This window comes from Papio anubis, chromosome 19, assembly GCF_008728515.1.
Source record: "Papio anubis isolate 15944 chromosome 19, Panubis1.0, whole genome shotgun sequence".
Lineage (NCBI taxonomy): Eukaryota > Metazoa > Chordata > Mammalia > Primates > Cercopithecidae > Papio > Papio anubis.
This window is the reverse complement of record NC_044994.1, coordinates 25,426,622-25,454,563: the sequence shown is the minus strand read 5'-3', so window position 1 is coordinate 25,454,563 and position 27,942 is coordinate 25,426,622. Positions and strand designations below refer to the sequence as shown.

The window sequence follows — 27,942 nt, the reverse complement described above, 5'->3', positions numbered from 1 at the left end:
ATGTCTATCAAACATGTGCAGAAGTGTTCAATAAATAGTTATTGACATTCTTAAAAAATAGAATTGAAAGAAATTTCTTCAGGAACAAAAGCTATGTCATAATAAAACAGGCATAGTACTTTCTAATTCACAAAATAGTTTTTTCATAAGCATTTTGAAGCTTCAAATTTATCAAAATTTGTTATTTTACATTTGAGACAAAAAGTACTTATTCAATATAAACGATGTAAGTACTTTATATTTTGTCAGAAAATGTAAATGCTTGTAGGATATTCACTGCAAAATTGTTTGATGTAACTCAGAGGTGAAATAATAACACATGATACATTATATTGACCTAGGAAATAATTTAACATCGTGAAAGCTGATTTGAATTGCCTGTCACTCTTTAAGTCTCAAGTAATTACCAGAAGGTGAAAAGCTCATCTCTTTACTCAGACAAATTCTGAATACTGTATGAGATATCTTTGTGGATATATGGGTAGAAACTGACTCTGTGAGTTCTAATTTGATTTATGTGAGAAAAATGATATTTAATCTTTCCAAAGATGTGCTTGGCTTTAGCAACACCATGAGATGTAATATTTAAAGCATCTTAACTCTAATCTATTGGATGTAATACAAACAATATAAAGTCAATAGAACTTTATCAAAGAAAGAGAGGAGAGATTAGGAATCATAGTTATAGAGTTTAAAGATTTATAAAATAAAGTATTGTAACTGTGTATAGGAAAGATGTGGAACAATTATCTTTTCATGATTTTTTACTATTTTGTAATATCTTCGCAATGTTACAAAAAATCTAGTCTATTATTGTATAATAAAAAAGATGGTAAAGAAGATATTTTTGTAAAAGCAATTCTTGAGGCATGATTTATTCTTGTCTCCTATTAAGTTACTATGTATTTTCTAAAATAAGATTTTTACATTTTGGAACTTAAAATAACAGTCAATATTTGACAAGTACATTTTTGGTATTTCTGTCTGCTTTTATTGTTTTTGCTTTATTTGCAAATCGTTTGTCTTCATTGTTCCTTGAAATAACTTCCAAAATAATTGTTAAGAATGAATCATTGTGATTGCATCTTGAAAACTCGAATATTTTCCCTAGAATCTGTAATTAGAATATTGACCTATAGTTTATTATAAAAAGTGAATCTTTTCTATGTTTAAGGCAGGATTATGCTCCTTCACATTAGGAACAAATATTAAGTCTGGAAACTCTTTAAAATACATGTAAATGTTAATTATTTTACTTTATTTTATTAACAATAACTCAAACTTGGATTTTCAAGATCACATTTCTCAGAAATTTTCCCATTGTTGACAATCCTCATTTTATTATAATACAATTAAATAATTTTATATTCTGTTGGGCTTTCATTATAAAAAATAAAACAGACAAAGCCCTTGCCATTTCAGATCTCTTAATTCAGTGGGAAAAGTAACACACACATACACAATTATTCGAGACTATAAGTGCAATATGATACTGAATTGATAAGAAAGTACAAGGAAAGAAGAAAGCAAATATGTTTTATAGTGAGAAGTAAAAGGAAACTTTATATTAGTTAGAGACCTAAGGAAAGTAAGAGTAAAGAGGCTTTGCAAAGGAATGGCTTCATGGAAGCAGATGGCTTGTCTTGATGACTGGTGTGGTTAGAATATAGAATGTAAAATAGAGAGGCAAGAGATGGCAGGAATGTATGATTTAATATTTTTATTGTCTCATGGGCATGCAACTTCTATGCCCTGTGAAAAAATTCCTTGCTATTACCAAAAAAGGTGTGTCTGGTCAAATTGATGGATTCCTTGAGGGTGCAAATTGCCTTATTCATCTATTCATCTTTGTTTCCTAAATAAGTCACAGTGACATAAACATAAAACTACAAGCTAATGTTACTAAAGGAAACAATGGGTGGCTGAAATGAAATAAATCAAGCATTGTAGAATATTAAAGTGGATCTTAGAGAATAATTCAGTTAAGTCTCTTAGACATTTCTTTAATCTTTTCAATATCATACTTAATAAATGATTTTGTAGCTTCTCCTATATGACTTCTAGTGATAGAATCTTTGTTACCTCATAATATAGCTTTGTTTTCTGTTGAAAAACTCTGCTTATCAGGAACATCCCATCTCCAGGTGTTTACAGAGATGCGGAAAAAAAGAAAAAAGAAAAAATGTATCAGGAACATCTCTACATGATATCCAAAATATTTTTCAGCTGGGTGTAGAACCACCACCTGTTAGTATGACTGCTATTTTTGGAAGAGAGCCTCTAGAAATGTCGACTTAGACTTGCTTCTCTCTCCTCTCCTCGGCCCCATCAGCCCCAGTATCATCATGAGGGCAGCCATGTTAGGAGACAGCATCCTCACCCTGGCCATGAATGTAGCCAGGGCCAGAGAACAGACTCAAGCAGTACAGTACAAGTATCCTGACTTCCCAGCAATGATTGAGTGGATCAGATACGACACCTGATCTAAGTAAGGCTAATTAAAATCCTCTGGAGATAATTGGAATCAAGTGTAAGAAAGAGTCGGCTTTCTCTCTGGTGACTGAAGCTTTATATTATAAAACTCAGGAGGTTTCAGCAGCTAAGATTTCTGAAACACGGAGAAGTCAAACCGCAGAAAGAAAATTGAAATGACTATAAAAAGGAAATCTGAGGCCACGGCAGGGAGAATGCTGACAGCATGTGAGTCCCTGTAATTCTGCTTTTCTTATGGATGGACTGCTGAAATTTCCCAGTATCTTTTCCATAAATGCTGTGTTTCAGGTTACAGGTTTTTTAAAAAATTATTTTTGTTTTTAAATTAATTAAGGACAGCCAATATAATTGGCAACCTGATTTAGACATTTTAAACTGTTAGTCTCAGTAGTGGTTGGTCATTCTTCTGTTTCTGTTAATATTGAAATTCCTGTTTTCAGACCTTGGTTGAGATTCTGTCTCTGTTTCCTGTTTGCTGCCTTGCTCGGTTGTTTGTGTATTCTGTGGTCTTATGTGTTATGTTTAACCTTGCGTAGGGGTTTAGAAGCTGTATGGATAAAATATTGGACACTTTAATTTTTTACTTTCAGTTCCAGAATACATGTACAGAACGTACAGATTTGTTACATACGTATACATGGTGGTTTGCTGCCCCTATCAACCAGTCGTCTAGGTTTTAAGCCCTGTTGACACAATTTTTATTTAAACTATGTGTTAGGTCCACGACTATGCCAAATGTCATGCCTGGGGTCAGGTTCGAGCCCATGCTGAGGGTTAAGGGGAGTGAGTGGATGGGCAGATAGCTGAAAGAACACTTGAGGGGCTGTAGGCAGGTGAAATGCAGTTTAATTCAGCAGCTCTCTCATCAGTAGCTCTCTTGCACTAGCTCTCTCATTAGCAGCTTTCTCACACTGTCTTTATCTGAGTTGTCTGCTCCAGCTCTGTGGCTCCTGCCACCCCCATGCCTGCACGTCAGCCTCTGCCTTGCCTTTAGGGTCAGCAGCTTAACTCTTTCTCTCTCTGGGCCGTGCCATGGCTCCCTTGTGTCTGTATGCAAGACAGACAGTTGTGGTTCTGTCTCTCTCTCTTTCTGTGGGTGCCAGCGCCACCTCAAGTCCTATGCACAGCGTCAGAAGAGTAGTTACACCTTCTACAGACAATAGTGACTTAGAACCAAGTATGAACTTACACAAATAGTTTATATAACAAGTGGAGGTGTGCGCCTGTACACCAATCCCACTGAGTCACGCAGGCCTGGATGTCTGCCTTGGCCTATTCCTTGACTAAAGCACATCCACGTACCTTACACATTGACATTAAGTGAGTTCAAAATTTCAATTATATTATAGGTGTAAAGCTGGAAAAAAGCAAGTAATTATTTTTCAAATATTCTATAGATTAGGAAGTATTTTCCATTGTTAAACCATTTTTATCTTCTTTACAAAAGACATGTAGACTTCTAACTAATACTGGGCATGTTTGGATAAAGTGAATCAGCTAAGCTATAGATAAATCCAGTAAAAGTAAACAAGTGAATATGATTTTTATAATTACTGGAAGAATACCAATATATTTGCACTGTTTCCTGGAAAAAATAAAGGAGGGAATAATGGCTACTGAAATTATTTAAGATGAACTAAACTTTCTCAATATTTTCAGGAGAATATGAAAGAACAGGAAAGTAGTGTATTATTAATTGCATAGCTATATCAAAGCTATTAAAATAACGTAGATAAAAAGAAACAATATGACAAAGATAAAATCTATAAATACAGATAAGTATTAGGTTTTACAAGAGTAGGTGGCACTTACATCATTGACTTTAAGGCTTTAATTTTTATGGGTGTTTGGAATGAGTTTTCTAAGTTGTCTAGTTGCTAACTTTAGTTATTATTTGTGGATTTGAGCAATGGATGATCCAAACTGATGCTTTTTTTTCCATTAAAAAATCAACATTTTGTCAAAGAAAAAACATGGAATAAAGTGGGAGAAGATCTTCATAATGCAAAGAATTAACAAAGTACTTTATCTAGAACTCTTGAAGGTAAAACACACATACACACCCCAACATGTGTTTCCCCACATGCTTACCCTAGAGATATTCTAGTGCTATACACAAAGAAAAGTGTACAAGAATCCTTAAAACAAAATTGGTTACAATAGGGAAAATATTTAAAAACAATGGAAATGTTCATCAATAGGATAATAGATAGACTAATACAATAAAATTCTATACGGCAGTGAAATAATACTATATAGCTGTGTGTGGCAACATGAATACACCTAAAAACGTGCACTGAATAGGAAAATATTATGTAGAATTTTTTTTACAGTATACTATTATTCAGATAGTATTAAAGCTAACTCTACACAGTATTTTGTTTGGAGGACATACATGTGGTAAAAATATACAAATCATTGGATTATGATTTTGATGGCTGTAATTTCTGATGAGGCAAGAAAGGAAATGTGACCACTGAGGACTAAATAGGAATTTAAATTGTATTATTAACTATTTTTTTAGGCTGGGTTATAGGGTACAACATTATTTTTATACTGTTTTGCAATTTTTCACTATAAATAAAACAAGACAATTACCAATACAATTGTGAGAGAAAATGGGTAAAGTGAAGTTTTCTGACCAGAGTGATAGATCAGAATTTTTGCTTTAGCTATGAAGAAACAAACAAAATTAGAGGAATATAGTGACTTGCTGCGATGCTAGCATAAGAATGGTGAAACAAAAGGATGTATATATGTCATATACTCTTGAAATGTGGAAACAAGTAAATATTTGAGTAAAAACTGGATAACAGAACCAATGCTAGAAAGCTTTACTAGAAAGAGGGAAAAGTGAAGTTCCAGGCAAATCTGTAGGATTATAAACAGATTGCAGGTATTTCATTCATTCATGTGTTTTTTCATCATGCTTCCTTTCATTTTCAACCAGACTTTACGGATGTGCCAGGCATTGTATACATTTGTGCTGTCCAATATGGTAGCCGATAGCCACATGTAGCTATTTAAAGTAATTAAAATAAAATACAATTAAAAGTCAGTTCTTTGGTTGCTTTAGCCAAGCGTATTGATATTCAAGGGATCAGAAGTGATATCAGGTGATACTGTGGCTAGTGCTTACCATTTTGAACAGTACAGATTTAGAACATTTTCATCATGAAAGTTCTATTGGATGGTGCTGCTGAAGATGCTAAGATTAGAGAAGTGAATAACATAGATTGTATATTCTAATGAAAAAAAAGAGAGAGTAAAGGAAAAGATCATAAAAGTGTAATGTAATGTTACTGTGTCATTAGAAGAAAATGGAATAATTGGCCAGAGAGGAAAGGAAAATAGGTAAAGACAATCAGACTGTAAATACGAATGAAATGGTTTCCTTAGATCATAACAATGGGAAAAAATGCATTTCTATTTATTGTAATGGGGTAGAAAAGAAAAGAATGTGTGGCTTCATGCATACCAAGAGAAACAATTATTCTAAGAAAAGGGCACAAAAGAGATTTCTAGTAAGATAAGAATTTTAAAATGGTAATTGAAGTAGTAATTCAAGAGGATGTATGAGCTCCCTAGCACAAACAGAAGAATAAGAAACCAGTAGAGGAAGACCCCTGCATTGCCAAAGCAGAGGCATGTAAGGAAGGCCACAGATGTCTTTGCTTTGTGGGTTTTGGGATATGAATTCAAATCTAAGTCTGATTCCTTCTGTTTCTTCTCTGAAATAGGGGGTGATATATTTCAAAAGAGAGAAGTTGGCAATAGAGAGTTTAAGAAGATATGTTTTGAAACAATTGATGTGTAAACTTTTTAGACAAAATAGTACCTTTCCTTTTCTACCAGTCCATTTTTTATGACTCTATTCATTCTCATAACCCTGTTTCTAGAACCACCAAATTATCCATTGTTTTCTGACTGAGTGTAACCCATTCCAGCATTGATTATCTAACCCAGCTCAGCCATTACATCTGGAATTCTCTCATCTGCTCTTCCAGTGACCTTATGTTCTGCCAAATGATACAGCTCTTATCCTGTTTTTCATGAATCTTTCTCTGGTTGTGGTATATTCATAAATGTTTAACAACTAGCTCTCAAGACAAAAACAAAAACAAATCTTGATTTGTAGCATTTGCTGATTTCCATGTTGTAAATCTATTCACCGTGGTTCATTTTGAGCTACCACCATAACCACAACTGACGCAAAATTCATAAAACTTTAACAATCAGCTTCCTGGCAAGAACTGCGAAAAAGCTAAGATTTTACCCTGGCAAGTTAACAAGCCAGGCTACTGCCACATTGATGAAAACAGCCTGAGGGTTGCAGGAAGGAAAGCTGGGGCCAGGAGGATGGAATGCTTTGCAGCAATATCAGCTGAAATGCAATAGATCTTTTTGTTGTTGTTGTTGTTGTTGTTAGTTTATACTTTTGTACTAGAACTGGTTCTAGAATTAATAATTACCTATCATTACTTTATCTCAGTCACTGTAAGCACATTCTGCTATAGGACCTTTGCATATTTGTCAGCAATGCCTGGAAACTCTTCCCTAAAATCCTTTGGCACATTCCTTCAGTTAATTATAGGTAGATGTCACTTCATCAAAGAGAATTTCTCAGAAGAACCTGTCTAAAATAGACTCCCTCCCACCTCCACACCATCTCCTCTAATTGCTTCTCTGGTTGTATTCCACATGTTATGATATGATTATATTCATGATCATTGTCCAAAATATTTTCTAAGCTCCATTGTGATATATTCTTTTATATAGGTTATTTATAGTATATTTTTAAATTTCCACATGTGTGAGGATTTTCTAGCTATCTTTTTGCTTTTCCTTTATGCCTTTATTTTAAGCTTTTTATAATTTTTTTTACCTTTTTAACTATTATTTTAATTTCAGTGGTACATATGCAGGTTTGTCATATAAATAAATTGTGTGTTACGGGGATTTGGTGTTCGGATTATTTCATCAAGGTAATAAGGATATTAGCAGTACTCGATAGGTATTAAAAGTAATGGCAGGCCGGGCACAGTGGCTCATGCCTGTAATCCCAGCACCTTGGGAGGCCAGTGCAAATGGATCACCTGAGGTCAGGAGTTCAAGACCAGCCTGGCCAACATGGCAAAATCACGTCTCTATTAAAAATACAGAAAATTAGCTGTGTCTGTGGGTGCATGCCTGTCATCCCAGTTACTCAGGAAACTGAGGCATGAGAATCGCTTCAACCTGGGAGGCAGAGGTTGTAGTGAGCCAAGATCATGCCACTGCACTCCAACTTGGAGACAGTGAGACTTGGTGTAAAAATAAGAATAACAATAATGGCAAATCCACAATTATTTTTGCACCAACCTAATAATTTTTTGATCCTCACCTTCCTCCCTCACAACACCCTCAAGTAGGCTCCAGTGTCTATTCTTCCCTTCTTTGTGTCCATGTGTACTCAATGTAAGTGAGACCATGTGATATTTGCTTTTCTGTTCCTGTGTTATTTCACTTAAGGTAACAGTCTCCAGCTCCATCCATGTGACTGCAAAGGACATGATTGCATTCTTTTTATGGCTGTGTACCATTCTATGGTGTAAACATTCCATGTTTTCTTTATCCAGTCTACTATTGATGGGCATTCAGGTTGACTCCATGTTTTTGCTATTGTGAATAGTGCTACAATGAACATATGTATACATGTATCTTTATGGTAGAATACTTTATATTCCTTTGGGTATATATGCAATCATGAGATTAGTGGATTGTGAGAGGTGGAGGTTGCAGTGAGCTGAGATCGCACCACTGCACTCCACCCTGGGCCTGGGTGACACAGTGAGACTCTATCTCAAAAAAAAAGAAAAGAAAGAAAGAGATTGCTGGGTTGAATGGTAATTCTGTTTTGAGTTCTTTGAGAAATCATCAAACTGCTTTCCACAGTGACTGAACTAATGCGTAAGTGTTTCTTTCTCTTCACAACCTCACCAGCATCTGTTATTTTTTGACTTTTTAATAGCCATTCTGTCTGGTGTGAGATGGTATCACATTGTGGTTTTGATTAGCATTTCTCTAATGATTAATGATGTTGAGCATTTTTTGATATGCCTGTTGGCCACGTGTATTTCTTTTCTTTTTTTTTTTTTTTTTTTTGACAAGTCTACGTGTCATTTGCCCACTTTTTAATGAAATTATTTGGTTTGTACTTGTTAGTTTGCTCAAGTTCCTTATAGATTCTGGAAATTAGACTTTTGTCAGATGCACAGTTAGAAAATATTTTCTCCCATTCTGGGGGTTGTCTGTTTACTCTGTTGATAGTTTATTTTGCTATGTTGAATCTCTTTAGTTCAATTAGCTCCCATTTGTCAATTTTTGTTGCAATTGCTTTTTGGCATCTTCATCATGAAATCTTTACCAGGGCCTATGCCCAGAATGGTATTTCATAGGTTATCTTCCAGGGTTTTTATAGCTTTCAGTTTTATATTTAAGTCTTAATTCATCTTTAGTTGATTTTTGAATATAGTGGTGTAGGGACTGGGTCCAGTTTCCATCCTTTGCATATGGCTAGCCAGTTATCCCAGTACTATTTATTGAAGAGGGAGTCCTTTCCCCATTGCTTGTTTTTGTCAACTTTGTCAAAGACCAGATGGTTGAAGGTGTACAGCTTTATTTCTGGGCTCTTTATTCTGTTTCATTGGTCTATGTCTCTGTTTTTGTACCAGTACCATGCTGTTTTGGTTACTGTAGCCTTGTAGTATAGTTTGAAGTGGGGATTTTAAAATTTTTTTGGTTCCATATGAATTTTTTAGAATAGTTTTTTCTAATTCTGTGAAGAATGTCATTGGTAGTTTTGTAGGAATAGCAATGAATCTGTAAATTGCTTTGGGAAGTGTGGCCATTTTAACAATATTGATTCTTCAAATCCAAGACTATGGAATAATTTTCCATTTATGTCATCTGTGATTTCTTTCAGCAGTGTTTTTTAATTCTCATTGTAGAGATCTTTCAGCTTCTGGTTAGCTGTATTCCTAGGTAATGTTTTGTGTGTGGTTATTGTGAATGGGATTGTGTTCTTGACTTGGCATTCAACTGGGATTTTGTATCCCGAAATGTGCTGAAATTCTTTATCAGATCTAGGAGGCTTTTGGGCAGAGACTTACCGGTTTTTTTGTTTGTTTGTTTTTGTTTTTGTTTGTTTTTTTTTTTTTTTATATAGAAACATATTGTCTGCAAACAAGGATACTTTAACCCTGTCTCTATTTGGATGCCTTTTATTTATTCCTTCTGCATGATTGCTGTGGCCAGGACTGCCAGGACTACGTTGAATAGAAGTGGTGACAGTGGGCATCCTTGTCTTGTTCTGGTTCTCAAGGGAAGTGATTCCAGCTTTTGCCCATTCAGTATGATGATGTCTGTGGGTTTGTCTTATTAGATGGCTCTTATTATTTTGAGATATGTTCCTTTGATGCCAGGTTTGTTGCAAGTTTTTAACGTGAATGGATGTTAAATCTTATCAAAAGACTTTTCTGCATCTATTGAGATGATCATGTAGTTTTTATTTCTGTTTATGTACTAAATGACATTATTGACTTGTGTATGTTGAACCAGCCTTGCATCCCACTTAAAAAGCCTACTTGATTGTGGTGGATTAGCTTTTTGATGTGCTATTGAATTTGGTTTGCTAGTATTTTGTTGAGAATTTTTGCATCTATGTTCATCAAGGAGAGTGGCCTGAAATTTTTCTTTTTTATTGTGTCTCTGCCAGATTTTGGTATCAGAATGATGCTGGCCTAATAGAATGAGTCTAGGGAGGAATTCCTCCTCCTTGATTTTTTGGAATAATTTCAGTAGGAATGGTAACAGCTCTTCTTTATATGTCTGGTAGAATTTGGCAATGAATCTCTCTGGTCCTGGGCTTTTTCTGGTTGGTGGGATTTTTATTACTGATTAAATTTTGGAACTCATTATGGGTCTATTCAGAGTTTCAATCTCTTCCTGGTTCAGTCTTGAGAAGCTTTTTATTTTGAAATAATTATAGTTTTATAGGAAATTGCTTAGAAATACACAGGAAAGTCCTGTGCTCCCTTCAACTATTAGCTCCCAATGTTATGCTAACATCATATATAACTAGAGTACAATAGTAATACCGTAAAATTTATATGATACAGGTCATGGAACTTATTCAGATTTCAGCAGTAATACTTGCAGTTATTTTTGTGTGTGTGTGTGTGTGTGTGTACAGCTCTGTGAACTTTTATTATATGTGTAGCTTTTTATACCATCACCACCATCATGAGACTTACCCCAACACAGCATTCCTTGATATTACTCCTCCCCTATCTCTAGGCCTAGGCAACTGCTAATCTGTTCTCCCACTCTGCAATTATGTTATGTCATGAATATAAATGGAATCATGAAATTTGTATCCTTTTGAGATTGCAGGTTTTTTCACTCAGCATAATTAGTGTGGAGTTCATCAAAATCGTTGCATGTATCAATAGTTTTCCTTTTCTTCTGGATTGTATCCCATGGTATGGATGTATCGCAATTTGTTTAGCCATTCACCCACTGAGAGACATCTAGGTAGTGTGCAGGTTTTGGCTATTGTGGACAAAACTGCTAAGAATATTCATGTACAATCTGAATGAAAAGTTTTATCTGGGATATATGTTTAAGAGTGCAATTGCTGAGTCTTATTGTTAAGTTCATCTTTAGGTAGAAAAGGAACTGCCAAAGTATTTTCCAGAGTGGTTACATCATTTTGCATTCTAACCAGCAATGCATAAGTGACCCAGTTTCTCTAATACTTGCCAGCATTTCATGTTGCAACTATATTTTTTAAATTTTAGTCATTTTCATAGGTAGATATCTCATTATGGTTTTAATTTGCATTTTGCACTTTTACTGCTGGGCAAGGGTGGGAGTTCCAGCTCCTTCTGGCTGGAAGGGGTAGGAGGAATGCCTTGTTACTTCTCTCTATGTGGCTTCCACTGACACCATGAGAGGGGTGTAGCCTTTTTACTGCTGGGTTGTGGTGCAAGTAATGTCTCACACTGTCCCGTGGGGAAGAATAAAGGTACTTCCTTACTTCTGGGTGTGGGTGGAAGTCCAGGCTCCCCACATAGTTTTCAAATGGCCTTGAAGTGGTGGGAGAGTTGAGGAGTAGGGTGTGGTGCTTGAGTCCAATCACTAAGGATGAAAGTCTTTAATCCCTACTGTTTCCTCTGATACCACCCCAGTAGGAAATTTGGGGTCCTCATTATAGCCTATCCAGGGTAGATATAGTCCAGGCTTCTGATTCAGTCTTTGTGGGGGCAGTTTTTTCCCTTGCCTTTTTTTTTTTTTTTTTAAATTTTGTTTTGTTTTGTTTGAGACGAAGTCTTGACTGTTGCCCAGGCTGGAGTGCAGAGGCGCGATCTCGGCTCACTCCAAGCTCCGCCTCCCAGGTTCACGCCATTCTCCTGCCTCAGCCTCCTGAGTAGCTGGGACTACAGGCGCCCACCACCACGCCCGGCTTTTTTCGTGTTTTCAGTAGAGATGGGGTTTCACCGTATTAGTCAGGATGGTCTTGTGATCCACCCGCCTCGGTCTCCCAAAGTGCTGGGATTACAGGCGTGAGCCACCGCGCCCGACCAGGTCAGTTTTTTTCTGATGTGTAGTAGAGATGTTACTGTCTTAATGTATTCTCTCTTACTAAGCCACCCTTTTACTGGTCTCTTGGCTAAAGAAAGCAGGCTTTCGTTGGAGCTTTATTTTGTCTATACCCACTGGCATTTCTGGGTTGCTGGTCTCTTCTACTTCACGTTTGGAATATACAAAGCATAGAGAAAATCTCCGAAATTTACTACCTCCTTATTTCTCTGGCAACAAGTCTCCTAGCCAGTCTGCCTTCTTCTCTACACTTTTCAGTCTTCTTATGTTGACTTTATATATAATGCACCCAGAGTTTTTTCTTGTACTTACAGGAGGTAATAAGTAAAAGTGTATCTATTCCATCTTCCCAAAAGTAGAGGCCAGGAGTGTTGAACTTATGCTTGCTTGTGAATTTTTTTTTTAAATACTTTAAATTCTAGGGTACATGTGCACAGTGTGCAGGTTTGTTACATATGTATACATGTGCCATGTTGGTGTGCTGCACCCATTAACTCGTCGTTTACTTTAGGTATATCTCCTAATGCTATCTCCCACTCCACCCACCCCAGGACAGGCCCCGTTGTGTGATGTTCCCCATCCTGTGTCCAAGTGTTCTCATTTTTCAGTTCCCACCTATGAGTGAGAACATGTGGTGTTTGGATTTTTGTGGTTGTGATAGTTTGCTGAGAATGATGGTTTCCAGCTTCATCCACATCCCTGCAAAGGACATGAACTCATCCTTTTTTATGGCTGCATAGTATTCCATGGTGTATATGTGCCACATTTTCTTAATCCAGTCTATCATTGATGGACGATTGGTTCCAAGTCTTTGCTATTGGGAATAGCACCACAATAAACATAATGTGTGCATGTGTCTGTACAGCAGCATGATTTATAATCCTTTGGGTATATACCCAGTAATGAGATGACTGGGTCAAATGGTATTTCTAGTTCTAGATCCTTGAGGAATTGCTACACTGTCTTCCACAATGGTTGAACTAGTTTACCATCCCATCAACAGTGTAAAAGTGTTCCTATTTCTCCACATCCTCTCCAGCACCTGTTGTTTCCTGACTTTTTAATGATTGCCATTCTAACTGGTGTGAGATGGTATCTCATTGTGGTTTTGATCTCATTTGCATTTCTCTGATGGCCAGCGATGATGAGCATTTTTTCATGTGTCTGTTGGCTGCATAAATGTCTTCTTTTGAGAAGTGTCTGTTCATATCCTTTGACCACTTTTTGATGGGTTGTTTGGTTTTTTTCTTGTAAATTTGTTGAGTGCTTTGTAGATTCTGGATATTAGCCCTTTATGAGATGAGTAGATTGCAAAAATTTTCTCCCATTCTGTAGGTTTCCTGTTCACTCTGATGGTAGTTTCTTTTGCTGTGCAGAAGTTCTTTAGTTTAATTAGATCTCATTTGCCAACTTTGGCTTTTGTTGCTATTGCCTTTGGTGTTTTAGACATGAAGTCCTTGCCCATGCCTCTGTCCTGAATGGTATTGCCTAGGTTTTCTTTTAGGGTTTTTATGGTTTTAGGTCTAACATTTAAGTCTTTGATCCATCTTGAATTAATTTTTATATAAGGCATAAGGAAGGGATGCAGTTTCAGCTTTCTACATATGGCTGGCCAGTTTTCCCAGCACCATTTATTAAATAGAGAATCCTCTCCCCATTTCTTGTTTTTGTCAGGTTTGTCAAAGATCAGATGGTTGTAGATGTGTAGATGTGAGGGTTCTGTTCTGTTCTTATGTAACTGCATGCTTTATTCAAGGTAGTTTTTTTTTCTAAATTTGCTTTACTGATTCCTTCTTCAGCCTAGTCACAGCTACATTAAAATTAAACCAGGGAGTTTAGAATTGCAGTTATGGCAGTTGTCAGTTCACAGATTTCTAACTGGCTGCTTTTCAAATTTACAATATTAATTTTTATTATTTTTAGTTCTGACATTTTAAAATTTGATGTTAGAAACGTGATTGATTTATAAAGATGTTAAACAAAGTTGTCTAGTGATATATTATCTGGTAATTTTGCTATTTAGAGTAACTTTGGATTAGTTTATGTTTTCTTTTGTTTCTGTTGATTTTGGTTACGTAGTCATTTTGTGTGTTGAGTGACCTTTGAGTGAACACACAAAATGGGCAAGAATGGCCTTACTGAAGTTTGGAATTACCCAGGTAATTTGAGGCTGGGCTTCAGTCTATGGGCAGTCATCTAATAGACTTTATTTCTGTTTCATTCTGTTTCTTAAAATACAGACTTTTGGGGTCTCAGTCCTAGGAATGGGTTAATTTCTCAGGGCACCTACACTTGGCAGAGTCTGGATTCCATCTTGTGTTTCCAAAGTTTTGTGTGGCCCTCACAAGTACTGCCCAACGTCTCAGTTGCCTCTCCTGGGTCAGATGTTGCCCCAAGGGAAAAAGTGGCCTAAAATGTTAGTCTCACTTCTCTGGATTTTTGACTTCTATTAGATCTGGAACTATGTATTCCTTATTACTTTGCTAATTCTTAGATGCTTTTTTGAAGATTCAAAAATTATATTTCAACCAGATTTTTAAAATAATAGTAGAAGCACTTTTTTTTTCAATATACCCAGTTCTATCTTACTGGAGGAATTATTTTCTTGTTAATATTATTTAATTTTTCTGGTAATTTTGTGTAGTAGAGGAAATAAAATTATATGTTTCAACTATAATCTTCATTGAATTAAAAAAGTTAATGTCCATAAAACACTGTTATGTTCTTTCAGCATTTAGTTATGCTCTTTTCTATAGCTTACTTTTCTTTAAAAGTTGGTCTTTATGAGGTAGAGTGGTTTATTTGGAAGAGCACTAGGCTTGGATTTAGGGTTTTCTTTCATAGCACTTTTGTCTAAGAAGTCTTTTTTCATTGCATTAATTTACTAATTTCAGTCAAGATTTTCTGACTTGTGAAACAAACAAACAAAAAATAAATTAGATGATTTCCAGTCTCTAAACTCTATAATGATTTAGATCTGCAAATTAAATGAGACAATTGTTATTTCTCATGTTATTTCTGTGTTTATAGAATTATTTTCTTTCTGTTCAGCACTTTAAGTTTCTAATTAATGCCAATTTGCAGGAATTATAGGGAACAGAGAAACTTGTTAAATATAGCACAGGGAGGTTGCCAGCGATGTAGAAAAATCTATAGGATAAAATATTTGATATTTACATAGGTAAAGTACAGTGAGAAAAAAATGGAACAGAGAACACATAGACTAAGAGATAATTAAGAGACATTTCACTTAAATGCTATGTACGGACCTTGTTTGTATTATTACTTTAAACCATTCTTAAAAACAGAAAATATGAGACAAAAATGTGAACACAAAAGATGTTTAGTGATATTAAAATATCATTAATTGTGTTAATTACATTATTGGTATTATAGCTATGTTTAAAAAATTTTTGAAGTATTTACAGATACAATAATATGATACTTGTGATTTGCTTAACCATTATCAGAAGTAGGGGAGACAGGGCAGTTGGTGGGTGTATAGAATTCAGAATTGACCACAAATTGATAATTGTTGAAATTGGTTGATGGACATATAGAAATCCATTGCACTTTTTGCTCTACTCTTAAAATATTTTGAAAAGGAACTGAAGGAAGGTAAAGAAGAGATGGTAGTAAAGTTAAACTTTTATTATATGAAATGAAAACATCGTAGGTTCTAGAATCTCCCCAGGGCTTTGAACCCATAGCTGCAATTGCCAATGCTAAATTATCTCATGGTCAGCCTAGGTATTGGTTTAAGTCACCAGCAAAGTAGAAGATCAAAGATCCCTCTTTAATGAAGATTTTTATATTTGATATTTCTGAATGAGATCATAATAGTCCTAATAAAAAGAGTACATTGTTGGACTTCCTTACATTTTACATATAATTTAGTACTGATACATAATATATATAAGAATATATATATGTAAGAATATATATTATATATCTCATATCTTTTATAGTAGAAATTTTTCCTGACAGTTCTTGAATTGCAAATTTTTAGTAAAAATACAAACTAATTTAGATTCATGATATTTAAATATTTTTCTTTCTAATTAGGTTTTCAAATATTCTGATAACTATGCCTGAAAACAAGACAGTTTCCTCTTCTTCCACTAGAGAGGATCAAACCAATACAGGTAAGTTTGTCATAAATTGATTTTCTTTGAAAATAGTTCATAGATAAATGGAATTCAAATCACTTACAGAGGAGGGCAACTGCAAAGATAGTAATCTTTTCCAGGATAGTGGTCACAAAACCAAAACTTACTGGGACCAGTAAAGTGAGCTAAGAGAAAAGAGTGAGTCAGTGTAACAAAAACATGTTATCTGAATTATAACCAGTTTCTTTTATAATTATGGATGAACTATGTTATGGATGATAAAATAGGTAAGCAGTACAACAACGGTGTGCTGGAATCAGCTCTTGTATATATCTCTTCTCAATTCCACTCCACTGGTAACTTCAAATTGGCCCTGGTGGTAGTATTTATTCCTAACTAACAGCTGGATATTAAACTTTTACCAGCATACCACTGAAGCTAAACATGGAAAATTAGAAATGAAAATACTAATATAATTCTATTTTTAAAATTATATGATTTTATTGCATTAATTTGCTCTATTTTCTGTTGCATCCTGAGCTCTGACATCTTTTATTCTGTATCATGTTAGCAATGTCATATCTTTGCATGATATAAAAAGAGGTCAGCAAATTATAGCCCATTGCCCAAATCTGGCCAGCAGCCTTTTATTTACAGACCCCAAATTAAGAATGGTTTTTATATTTGTAAGGAGTTGTGAAAAGAAAAAAGAAGACAATAAGGAATATGCAACAGAGACTGCATTTGGCCTACAAAATCCAAAATTTTTACTATCTGATGCTTTCCAGAAAACATTTGCCAACCTTAGTGTAGAACTTAACGTTGAATACTTTGAGAACAATAGGTAGTCTTTGTATCAGTTATCTACTGCTGCACTGATGCTGTGTAACAACCAACCAAAAAAATGCAGGTGCATACAGCATCATAAACATTCATTTTATGCTCACTTGTGCATGAGTCTGCTGGATGGTTCTGCTGATATCAGGTGGGCTCAGTACAGCTCACTCGTGCATCTGCAGTAAGCCACAGGTTAATTCAGTACCATTATTGATCTTACTTATTTTGGCTGACCTTGTTTACAGGTCTAGGGTCTTGGCTGGGAAATTTAGGCTGATTCAGCTCTGCACTCGCTTGTCTCTCATATTCCAGCATACTATTAAGGGGCTTGATCTCTGGGTTTTGGCAGTTTCAAGAGGAGGGACAGAAGCACAGAAGGCCTCTTCAGGCCAACGCGCAAAACTGGTGCACTATCACTTCTGTCACATTTTATTGATCAAAGCAAGTCACAGAACTGGCACAGATCTATGGGTAGGAGATTAGACTCCACCTCTTGATGGAAGATGATGCAGTGACATTGCAAAGGAAAATAAATACTGGGAGGAGAAAATTATTGGGGTTATTATTGCAATCAGCTTACTACAATTTTTTTCAGGGTTATAATTGAAAACAGTCATTTAGTAATTCCAAACATGGATAAGGTCATGACACAATGGATTTTATTTAAAATTATTAGCCTTGGGTTAGAATCTTATTTCATCACCACATATTTTCTAAATATTTGAAAAACCTTGGTTTGTAGCTCTTTATTTCTTCTATCAATATTAATTGAAAAAATAATGTTATTTCATTTTCATTTATAGAGTTTGTTTTGTAAAGCTTAAGCAAAAGCTTGTTTTTATTTCTGGAAATTGATCCCAATCTCAGATTAGTAACATGGAACAAGTTATTTATTTAAAATAAGTTCCCCAAAAACACAATTTGGAATGAACAGAGTAATCAAATCATACAGGTGTGTAACTCATATTTAAATAGTTGAAAGAACTACTGAAAGTTTCGGGGTTGATTATAATGTGAATTAAAAAGACTGATAGTTGGTTCCAAGACTTCAGAGAGCTGAGCTGATGATTTTCCTTTGAATGACTTGACAAAGCCTATTTTAAATTGGAAAAGAAAATGATTCAGTCTATACTCGTTTGCAAGCAAAAGCTACAAAGTTAATCATATTAAGCATGACTTAAGCCTCCCACAGTCGTTTGATGCAATAGATATATATAGCAGATAAAACTATATATCACATGATTTAATGGAATGTAAGTCTTCTGTGATACAGTCTTCTGTAAAGTCATAAGAAATGGAAATATGTCTGTTTGGCTAACACTTTGGAAAATAATATAGTTAATACATTGTCTTTTAAAATGTGCCTGGTTAGCAAGTTTAGGATTTTTGCATTTAAGTGACATTAAAAACCGTATTTGGAATGCTAACATCAATAGGGATTATCAGTTAAAATTTACTTTTATCACTTTGGCTTCACACCATCATCAAACTTCCTATTCTGTATGTAAGACAACCAACCGTTATAAACAACGTTCAGCTAATCCAGCAAAGCATTGAAATGTCTATGTTTCAGCCACAGGAATTTATCAATCCTGTGTATTTGTTGACAGTGTTTATTACTATGTCTTCGAATATTTTAAACTTTTAAGTCTAAAGTCCATCTTTGCTGGATAATGTACTCAACCTATTTATGTACTAACTTTTGAAAAAGTTTGTCATTAATTCTATCATAAGAACACAGTGGGAGGTCATATTTACTACTGTGAAACTACATTCAACATAATAACACTTTAAAAAATATCCAAAATAAATCATTTTTTGATGTTCTTTTGTTCATGATGTAACTACTACAGTCATATGGAAACTCTCACTATTCTAAAAATAATGGGGCCAGGCGTGGTGGCTCACGCCTGTAATCCCAACACTTTGGGAGGGTGAGGCGGGTGGATCACTTGAGACCAGGAGTTGGAGACCAGCCTGGGAAACAGAATGAAACCGTGTCTTTACAAAAAATACAAAAAGTAGCCAGGCCTGCTGATATGCGCCTGTAGTCCCAGCTACTGGGAAGCTGAGATAGGAGGGTCCCTTGAACCAAGGAAGCAGATGTTGCATGTGGCACTGCACTCCAGCTTGGGTGACAGACCAAGACCCTGTCTCCAAAAACAAATAAACAATTAAATTGGGTGATTATTCTGTGTTCTTAGTTGACAGAAATCATAAAACAAATTACTAATCTTTTTCAGATTGTTCTGTAAAGTTACAGCCATATATCTTAAACAAGCTGACCAATAGTATTTTCAGATGACTCACATTTATAAATGGTTAGCTCTGTTTGGGATAACAATTTTTATTACCATTAACAGGACCTTTTAACAAACTATAATTTTTGGCTTTGCAGGCAGTATTTTCTCTGAATACAAAACTGCATTTCATGGCAGCATCACATTTATTTGTATCGAAATACCGATAGTGTGTTTATTTATTAAGGTTTTCCTAATGTATCTTTTCCTTAACATGTGTTCTGTATAACAGGCAGAGAGTGAATTTTTTTACAGAATAGTATTTTGATATTTTAAAATAGAAAATACTTTGCATGTGTAAAAATATCTTAAAAATACATGTAAAGTTTAAAGAATATTGATAAAATTATATATTTGTGCACTTATAATTTGGCTTAAAGAATAGAACCTGGTGTTCACTCATCTCTTCCAAATCGTGTTTAATTTTATATATTACATATAAATATTAATATAATACATATACAACTCTATATATTTTATTTCATATAACAAGTTTAACTCTCCTATTAGTTCACTAATGTTTGTTAAATCATTTGAAAATAATAAGTTTTAATTTTTACTTTCTTCTCAATGTAATTGTTTTCCATTTCCTTCTCTATCACTAGGCTGATTTTTTTGTGTGTGCACCCTGTTGAATGAAGGTGACTAAAATGTGCACGCATCTTCTTATTCATGATTTTTAAAGTGAGACTTCTAATGTTTTGTCATTAAATATGAGTTTTTATGGTTTGTAAAGATCGTTCTTTATAATTTTCTATAAATTGTGAACCTGTTGTGAATTTCATTAATGCTTTTTCTACATCTACTAACATTTTTCTGGACTTTTGTTTCCTTTAATCTTTAAATTTAATGACTTGCGTACATGGATTTAAAATTTTTAAACAAACTTCATTCCTGGGACAAACATTTTTATAAATTTTATTGTAATTTAATATATTTCTAGATCTTTTTTCATAATCATTCGTTTAGGATTTTTGCATCTTTCTTATTCAGTAACATTGGCCCCTATGTTTTCTGAACATTTCTTGTCTTGTTTTGGTAATAAGGGTTTTATAACTTCAAGATTGAATTATAGAGTGCTTCTTTATTTTCTGTTCTTCAAAGAAAGATAATAAATTTTTATTATTATTTTCTGGAATATTTGGCTAAAATTACCTCTTAATTTGGAGGGATATAATTATTGATACAAAATATTGATTGACCTTAGTACTATTAAGTTTTATGTTTATCTTCTATTCACTATTGATTAGCGAGTTATAATTCTTTCTTTTAAAAATCTGTTTGGTTAAATATTAAATGTATTGGTACAGTACTGTTAATAATAGTCTTTATTTTTATATCTATATGCACTTGTTTCTTCTTTACACTCATAATATTGTATTTGTTTCTTCTGGTTCTCCTCTGTTTAGTCTTGACAGTCTTGCCAGAGGTAATTCATTTGTGTTAAACTTTTCAAATTGCTAAGATCAAAACTTTTTGATTATCTCTAGGTTTTCATTGTTATTTTGCTTTATATTTTATTAATTTGGAATGTTATTACCTTCCTTTTCTTCCTTCTACTTTCTTTGTGTTTGCTTTCCCACATGTTTTAAATTCGGTTACTTAGATCACGAATTTTCAGACTTTTTTCTTTTTTAATATAGTTATCTCAAGCTGTAAGTTTCCCTTGAAATAACAAAGAGATAATAAAAAGGATTGGAGGGTCAAATCAAATCAGACTCATATAAAGTGTGTAGCTTTGCTAACAATTTTAAGGTTATGGGAAATTCTCAAGTACATTTGAAGCAGGGAAACATCTGGGACCATCAGAACAGCTCTCCACGTCCTGTCTCACCTGGTTGGATGTGCTCTGCTCCAGATTAAAGAATGATGTGTTTAAGCATGTATGTGCAGCCATGCGACTCATTCAGAAGACTGCCCTCTAGCCATGAAACAGCTTCATTTTTTATTAAGGTAGTTTAATAGTTAACATGATGTTTTTCAGGGAGCCATATCCCATAAACACACAGGTTCAGGTTTGTTTATGGTTATAATTCAAACAGCCAAAAACATCCTGCTGAAAGTTTTCTGTTGATAGGAACTCTCCAGTTAACAAATGTCAATTAGTATGTTTGCCAGAATGTCTGTTATTAGCATGTTTGCTAGGGAATTTGACCTGGTCGCCTGTTTCCTTTCTTTGGGGGCCTCTCTTTTACTCCCCATGGGAAAGTATGGATTATAGACTCGCAATAACTTTTAGATTTAATTGGATTTTGATTTACTTTTGACTCATATTATTTAGACCTATGAAATATTTTAGTTAAGAGTTTATTATCTGTAAAATCTACCTCATGGATTATGTGACTGAGATCCACTATATGTTTTCACTATTTTTTATTTCTTTCTTTCTTTCTTTTTTTTGTTGTTTTACTGAGACGGAGTCTCGCTCTGTCACCCAAGCTGAATGGAGCGCAGTGGCACAATCTCGGCTCACTGCAAGCTCTGCCTCCCAGATTCACGCCATTCTCCTGCCTCAGCCTCCCTAGTAGCTGGGACTACAGGCGTCCGCCACCGCGCCTAGCTAATTTTTTGTATTTTTCGTAGAGAGGAGGTTTCCCCATGTTGGCCAGGAAACTAATAACCAAAAATTATTAGTTTCTTGGTTTGTTTTTGCTTTATTATTATAGCCTCCTAGCGGCTGTGAAGTGACATTTCACTTTTTTTTTTTTTTAAATTAGTAGACTGTCTTTAGAGTATTTTCAGGTTTATGGAAAGCTGGTACGTAATACAGAGCTCTCATATACTCACTATTTCCTAACCTACATTCACGGTTTCCAGTATTATTAACATCTCGCATTAGTGTTGTATATTTGTTAAAGTTGATAAACCAATATTGATACATTTTTATGAACTAAGGTCCGTGGCTCATTCTTTGCGTGGTACAGATCTGTGGGTTTTGACAAATGCGTAATGTTATCTCATGCTTCTCAGGCTTCTTTCCACCTTAGATTTAACAAAAAGTCTAGAGGGGCTGAAGTGAATATTTCGCTTCTCTCAACTGGTTAGTCTTTGTTAAGGTAGTTTCCCTTGAGGGGTAGTGATAGACAGAACCGTCCAGGCATATTTCAAAATGGCAGTTCTTACCCTGGGAATAATCGAAAACACTTACTTTTCCCCTTCTAGAAGTAGGAAGTATTATTCCCCCAATTTCAACTGTGAGAATATGGTGGAGCTGGAGATAAAAGTAAAAATATACTTGGCCCTTTAAGACTGACTCCCCAGAAGTTTTTAATTCTCCAACTAGTCCACACTCAGCCTCCAATAGTTAATCAATTAGATTTTACACTTTTCTACCCATTTTTGGCTCCAGCAACTTCTGCATTAGCCTGACCCTCCAGTTTTTGGGGTGTCAGTTTGCATTGTAACCTTAATTCCCTGATGGACCTAAGAAAAATTGTTGAGTTTTTCCATTCAGTTTTTTCTTTTAAGAAAAGCTGAATGCTGACTTTCAAGATTTTTATGTGTCAAAGTGTAACTGTAATTTTCAAACTGATTTTGACAAAGGTCTATTTGCTTTATTCCTCTATATGAACCATTTGTTAGGTTTGGTTTGGTTTTGTTTTGCTTTGATGTCATACATTTTTGTTGAAAACTGGGCATTTAAAATAATAGAATGTGAAAACCTGTGGACATCAGATTCCTCTTCTTCTCTAGGGTTTGCTTTCCCTGCTGATTTTTGTAGTTGTTAATTTAGCAACTTTTCTGAATTAGTTCTCTGAAGCTGATATATTTTTTTTGTCCTCTGTGGCCACCCACTGAAATCTCTATCCAGTTGGCTTAATGGTCAATTAATGATTAAACAGATACTTCTCTACATTCCTGGAATCAAATCTCTCAGTCTTTGCTAAGCATCTTTATGTGCATGTTAGGATACATCTTCAACACTCATCCAAGGACTTGACAGCTCAGCCTTAGCCTTTCCTTCTGGCACATGCAGTGTCTCAAGGTCAACCAGAGGTGAGAAATTAAGGCTTTCGTGAGTCTTTTTGTGTGTGTGTTCCAAATCCTCAAATGATAAAGGGAATTGATCATATGGGTGAGAGATGAGACTGAAGTAATTGTCTGTTGCACTAGTTTTCAGCTAGAATTTGTATCACAATAACCTGAGGAAAAATTTTTAAAAATCTACAAGTCTAGGCTCTCCCCTGAAGATTTTGATAGAGTAAGTCTAATAAAGCCTGGACATGTATGTTTACAAATATTTCCTTGAAGCCAGGCATGGCAGTGCGGCAGCTGTAGTCCCAGCTGCTTGGGAGGCTGAGGTGGAGGGATTGATTGAGCTTGGGAGTTTGAGTATAGCCTGGGCAAATAATGAGACCCCTCCTCTAACAGTAACAACAACAACAACAACAAAGTCCTCAAAATCCAGATACTATTCTGGTTACGAACCACTGAATAGATAAGTGTAATATGTAAATTCTCATGTCTCAGAAACGTAAGATATCTCTAGAAGAGTTGGATTTTGATAGATGCTAATTCCTTTAAATCTATTCTTTCTAATAATATTAGCCCGACCTTTTCCTGATCATGCTTACAGTTTTGGAAGTGAAGTCTTGCAGGACGTAACCAGATATGTCTAAAAGTGACGATTCTTTAGGAATGAGGCTTGCAGAAAACTCAAACTCTCTTCTTCCTCCTCTGATGTCATAAATGTGGACCTTTATTTTTCAAGACTCTGTTGACCTTCAGAGTCAGGGCTGGGACCAAGGAAATTTAAAATGCCACAAATGTTTGTGTTCTTACCAAGATTTATCTGTTTTCCTTGAATAGTTGCTCACACTGTTACTGGAAGCCTTTGCTATATTTCTGGAATTCTGAAAATGTTTATTTTGACAATTTTGCCTTTTTTAATCTTTGCATTCATGGAGAGGTAGATTTTTCAAAGGTCCTTACTTTATGATTTTCTTTGATATCTCTTTTTAACTTTTGTCTTTTATCGGTTTTTGTTTCAAGCTAAGTATTCAGAATTGGAATTTGGGGGACACAGGCTGTGAACATTTGTGTGGCCTTCAATATTTATTTTATATTGTTTTCCACAAATGTACCTCACATTCAACTGTGTATCACTATTACCACAACATATTAATACCAGATTTTGATTATTATTAAATAGCTAGTTTATTAAATAGAAAATGACCACAATTGCTCTACTTTACATTTTTATTACCAAAGAATATAAATAATTTCCAAGTGTTCATTTAATTATTTAATCTTCTCTCATGTGGACCTTCTGATGATGGATTATTAATAGTTAACATTTGCAACTTATATAAATAAAACCTGAAACCTTTATATATTATTTCTTTTTGTGTCATATTTAGTGAAAATAATTGCTCATCTACCTTATGAATTTCTATCTTGAGTCAAAGAAGATAAAATTACCATGTTTCATATATTGTTAAATTATTAAATCTAAATGCATCATTAAATGTTATATATATCATGTTAACTTTTATAATTTTAGTATCTTTTGAAAAATTTTAAATTCTGGAGTTCATCAGGAATTTACATTAGAAAATTTGTTTGCTGATAGAGTGGTTTTGATGAGCACATGCTGTTGGAATTTTGTTCCTGGAATATTGTGTAACAATACAGTTATCCACCAAGGCAGAAACATGAATTAGAGCATGAATTTATTTGAACCAATGTTTTTCAGTGTCTGTTTCTTGTGCAGCTCTTTGTAGAAACTGACTATAGGCACATCTCATTTTATTGCACTTCACTTTATTGCACTTTACAGATCCTGTGTTTTGTTTTGTTTTGTTTTGTTTTAATTTGAGGTTTGTGGCAACCCTGCTTCCAGCAAGTCTATTGGCAGCATTTTTCTAACAACATGTAGAAAAACTTCATGTATGTGTGTGACATTTTAATATTTCCTGCAATATTTCAAAAACTTTTTCATTATTTTTCTATCTGTTATGGTGACCTGTGATCAGTGGTGTTTGTTGTTACTATTGTAATTGTTTTGTTGTAACATGAACTACACACATATGACACTAACTTAATCAATAAATGTTGCATGTGTTCTTACTGTTCCACTGTCTGTGCCACACATCTCTTTCTCTCTCCTGTAGCCTCTTTGTTCCCTGAGACACAACAATATTGTACTTAGGCCATTAGTAACCTTACAATGCCCTCTAAGAGTTCAAGGGGAAGGAAGAATTATGTGTCTCTCACTTTAAATCAAAAGCTAGAAATAGTTAAACTTAGTGAGAAAGGCATGTTGAAAGCTGAGATAGACTGAAGGCATAGTCTCTTGTGCCGAGCTGTTAGCCAAGTTGTAAATGCAAAGGAAAAGTTCTTGAAGGAAATTAAAAGTGCTACTCCAGTGAACATATGAATGATAAGAAAACAAAATACCCTTGTTGCTGATATGAAGAAAGTTTTAGTGGTCCGCATAGAATATCAAACCAGACACAACAATCCCTTAAACAAAAGCTTAATCAAGAGCAAGGCCCTAACTCTATTCAATTCTATAAAGGCTAAGAGAGGTGAAGAGGCTGCAGAAGGAAAGTTGGAAGTTTGCAGAAGTTGGTTCATGAAGTCTAAGGAAAAAAGTCATCTCCATAGAATAAAAGTACACAGTGAAGCAGCAAGTTATCCAGAAAATCTGGCTAAGTTAATTGATGAAGGTGGACGTGCTGAACAACAGATTTTCAATGTAGGCAAAACAGCCTTTTATCAGAAGAAGATGCCATCTAGAACTTTTATTGCTAGGGAGGAGAAATAAATGCCTGGTTTCAAAGCTTGAAAAGACAAGCTGAGTCTTTTTGTCAGAAACTAATGCAACTGGTGACTGAAGTTAATGCTTATTTACCTTCCCCAAAATCCTAGGGCCTTTAAGAATTATGTTAAATCTCCTCAGCCTGTGTGCTATAAATGAACCAACAAAGCCTAAATGATAGTACATCTGTTTGTACCTTGGTTTACCGAATGTTTTAAGCCCACTGTTGAGACCTACTGCTCAAAAAAAAAAAAAAAAAAAAAAGATTTCTTTAAAATATTACTTCCTCTGACAACATATACATCCAAGAGCTGAAATGGAGATGTACAAGGGAATTAATGTTGTTTTCATACCTGCTAACACAATATCCACTCTGCAGCCTGTGGATCAAGGAGTAATTTTAACTTTCAAGTTTTATTAGTTAAGAAATGCATTTCATAAAGCTATAGCTACCATAGATAGTGACTCCTGTGATGGATCTGGGTAAAATAAATAAAAAACCTTGAGGAAAGTGTATACCATTGAGAATATTCATGATTCATGAGAGAAGGTCAAAATACCATTAACAGGAATTTGGAAGAAGTTGCTTTCAACTCTCCTGGATGACTTTGAGGGATTCAAGGCTTCAGTGGAGGAAGTTACTGAAGAAGTGGAAAGAGCAAGAGAACTGGAATTTGAAGTGGAGCCTGAATATGTGACTGAATTGCTGCAATCTCATGATAAAAGTTTCATGGATGATAAGTTGCTTCTTGGGAATGGGCAAAAAAAGTGGTTTCATAAGGTGAACTCTATTCCTGTTGAAGGTACTGTAGACATTGTTGAAATGACAACAAAAGATTTAGAATACTGCATAAACATAATTGATAAATTAACAACAGGGTTTGAGAGAATTGGCTTCCATTTTGAAAGAAGTTCTACTCTGCATAATATGCTATCAAACAGCATCACATGCTACAAAGAAATCTTTTGTAAAAGGAAGAGTTAATCCATGAGGAAAACTTCATTGTCCTACTTTGAGAAATAGCCACAGACACTCCCACCTTTGGCAACCATCACCTTGATCAGTCAGCAGCCATCAACATTGAGACAAGACCCTCCATCGGTGAAAAGATTATGACTTACTGAAGCCTCACATGATCATTAACTTTTTTTTTCTTTTCTTTTCTTTTTTTTTTTTTTTTAAGACAGTCTTGCTCCATTGCCCAGGCTGGGGTGCAATGGCATGATCTAGGCTCAGTGCAACCTCCGCCTCCCGGGTTCAAGCAATTCTCCTGTCTCAGCCTCCTGTGTAGCTGGGACTATAGGTGCCTGCCACCAGCTAAATTAGCCCAGCTAATTTTTTGCATTTTTAGTAAAGACAGAGATTCACCTTGTTGGTCAGCCTGGTCTCAAACTGCTGACCTCAGGTGATCCACCCACCTTGGCCAATCATTAACTTTTTAAAACTGAAATATTTTTAATTAAAGTATCTTTTTATGGTTTAGACCTAAACAATATTTAGACAATGTTTAGAAATATTGTTTTAGATATAATATCACATACTTCATAGACTACAGTATAGTATAAATATAACTTTTCTATGCTTTTGGAGACCAAACACTTTGTATGACTCACTTTATTGCAGTTGTCTAGAACTGAACTTACAATATCTCGGAAGTATGCTTGTATTCTTGGTGTGGTCATTATTTCACTCTAATGTGTTCCCTCATTCCTCTTGTTACTGTATTTTTCATTCAATAAATATGTATTAACACTTACTATGTCTGGGGTTCTTTGCTACTTGCCAAAAATACAGTGG

General features: G+C 34.8%; 1 protein-coding gene across 9 annotated transcripts in view; it reads left to right on the top strand.

The window, feature by feature from the left end:
- CCDC178 (coiled-coil domain containing 178) overlaps positions 1-27,942 on the top strand; it is a 513,950-nt gene that overhangs the window by 13,022 nt on the left and 472,986 nt on the right. For 8 of the 9 annotated variants that reach the window (XR_002518666.2, XM_021930027.2, XM_017951655.3 and 5 more), the window contains exon 3: positions 16,201-16,280. Coding sequence is in view for 8 of the 9 variants with exons in the window: in XM_021930027.2 (XP_021785719.2) it covers positions 16,223-16,280 (58 nt within the window). In the remaining variant the exon portion in view is untranslated. Of the gene's footprint in view, positions 1-1,411; positions 2,489-16,200; positions 16,281-27,942 lie in introns of those variants that run through there. The other variant, XM_021930023.2, reaches the window with a different exon arrangement.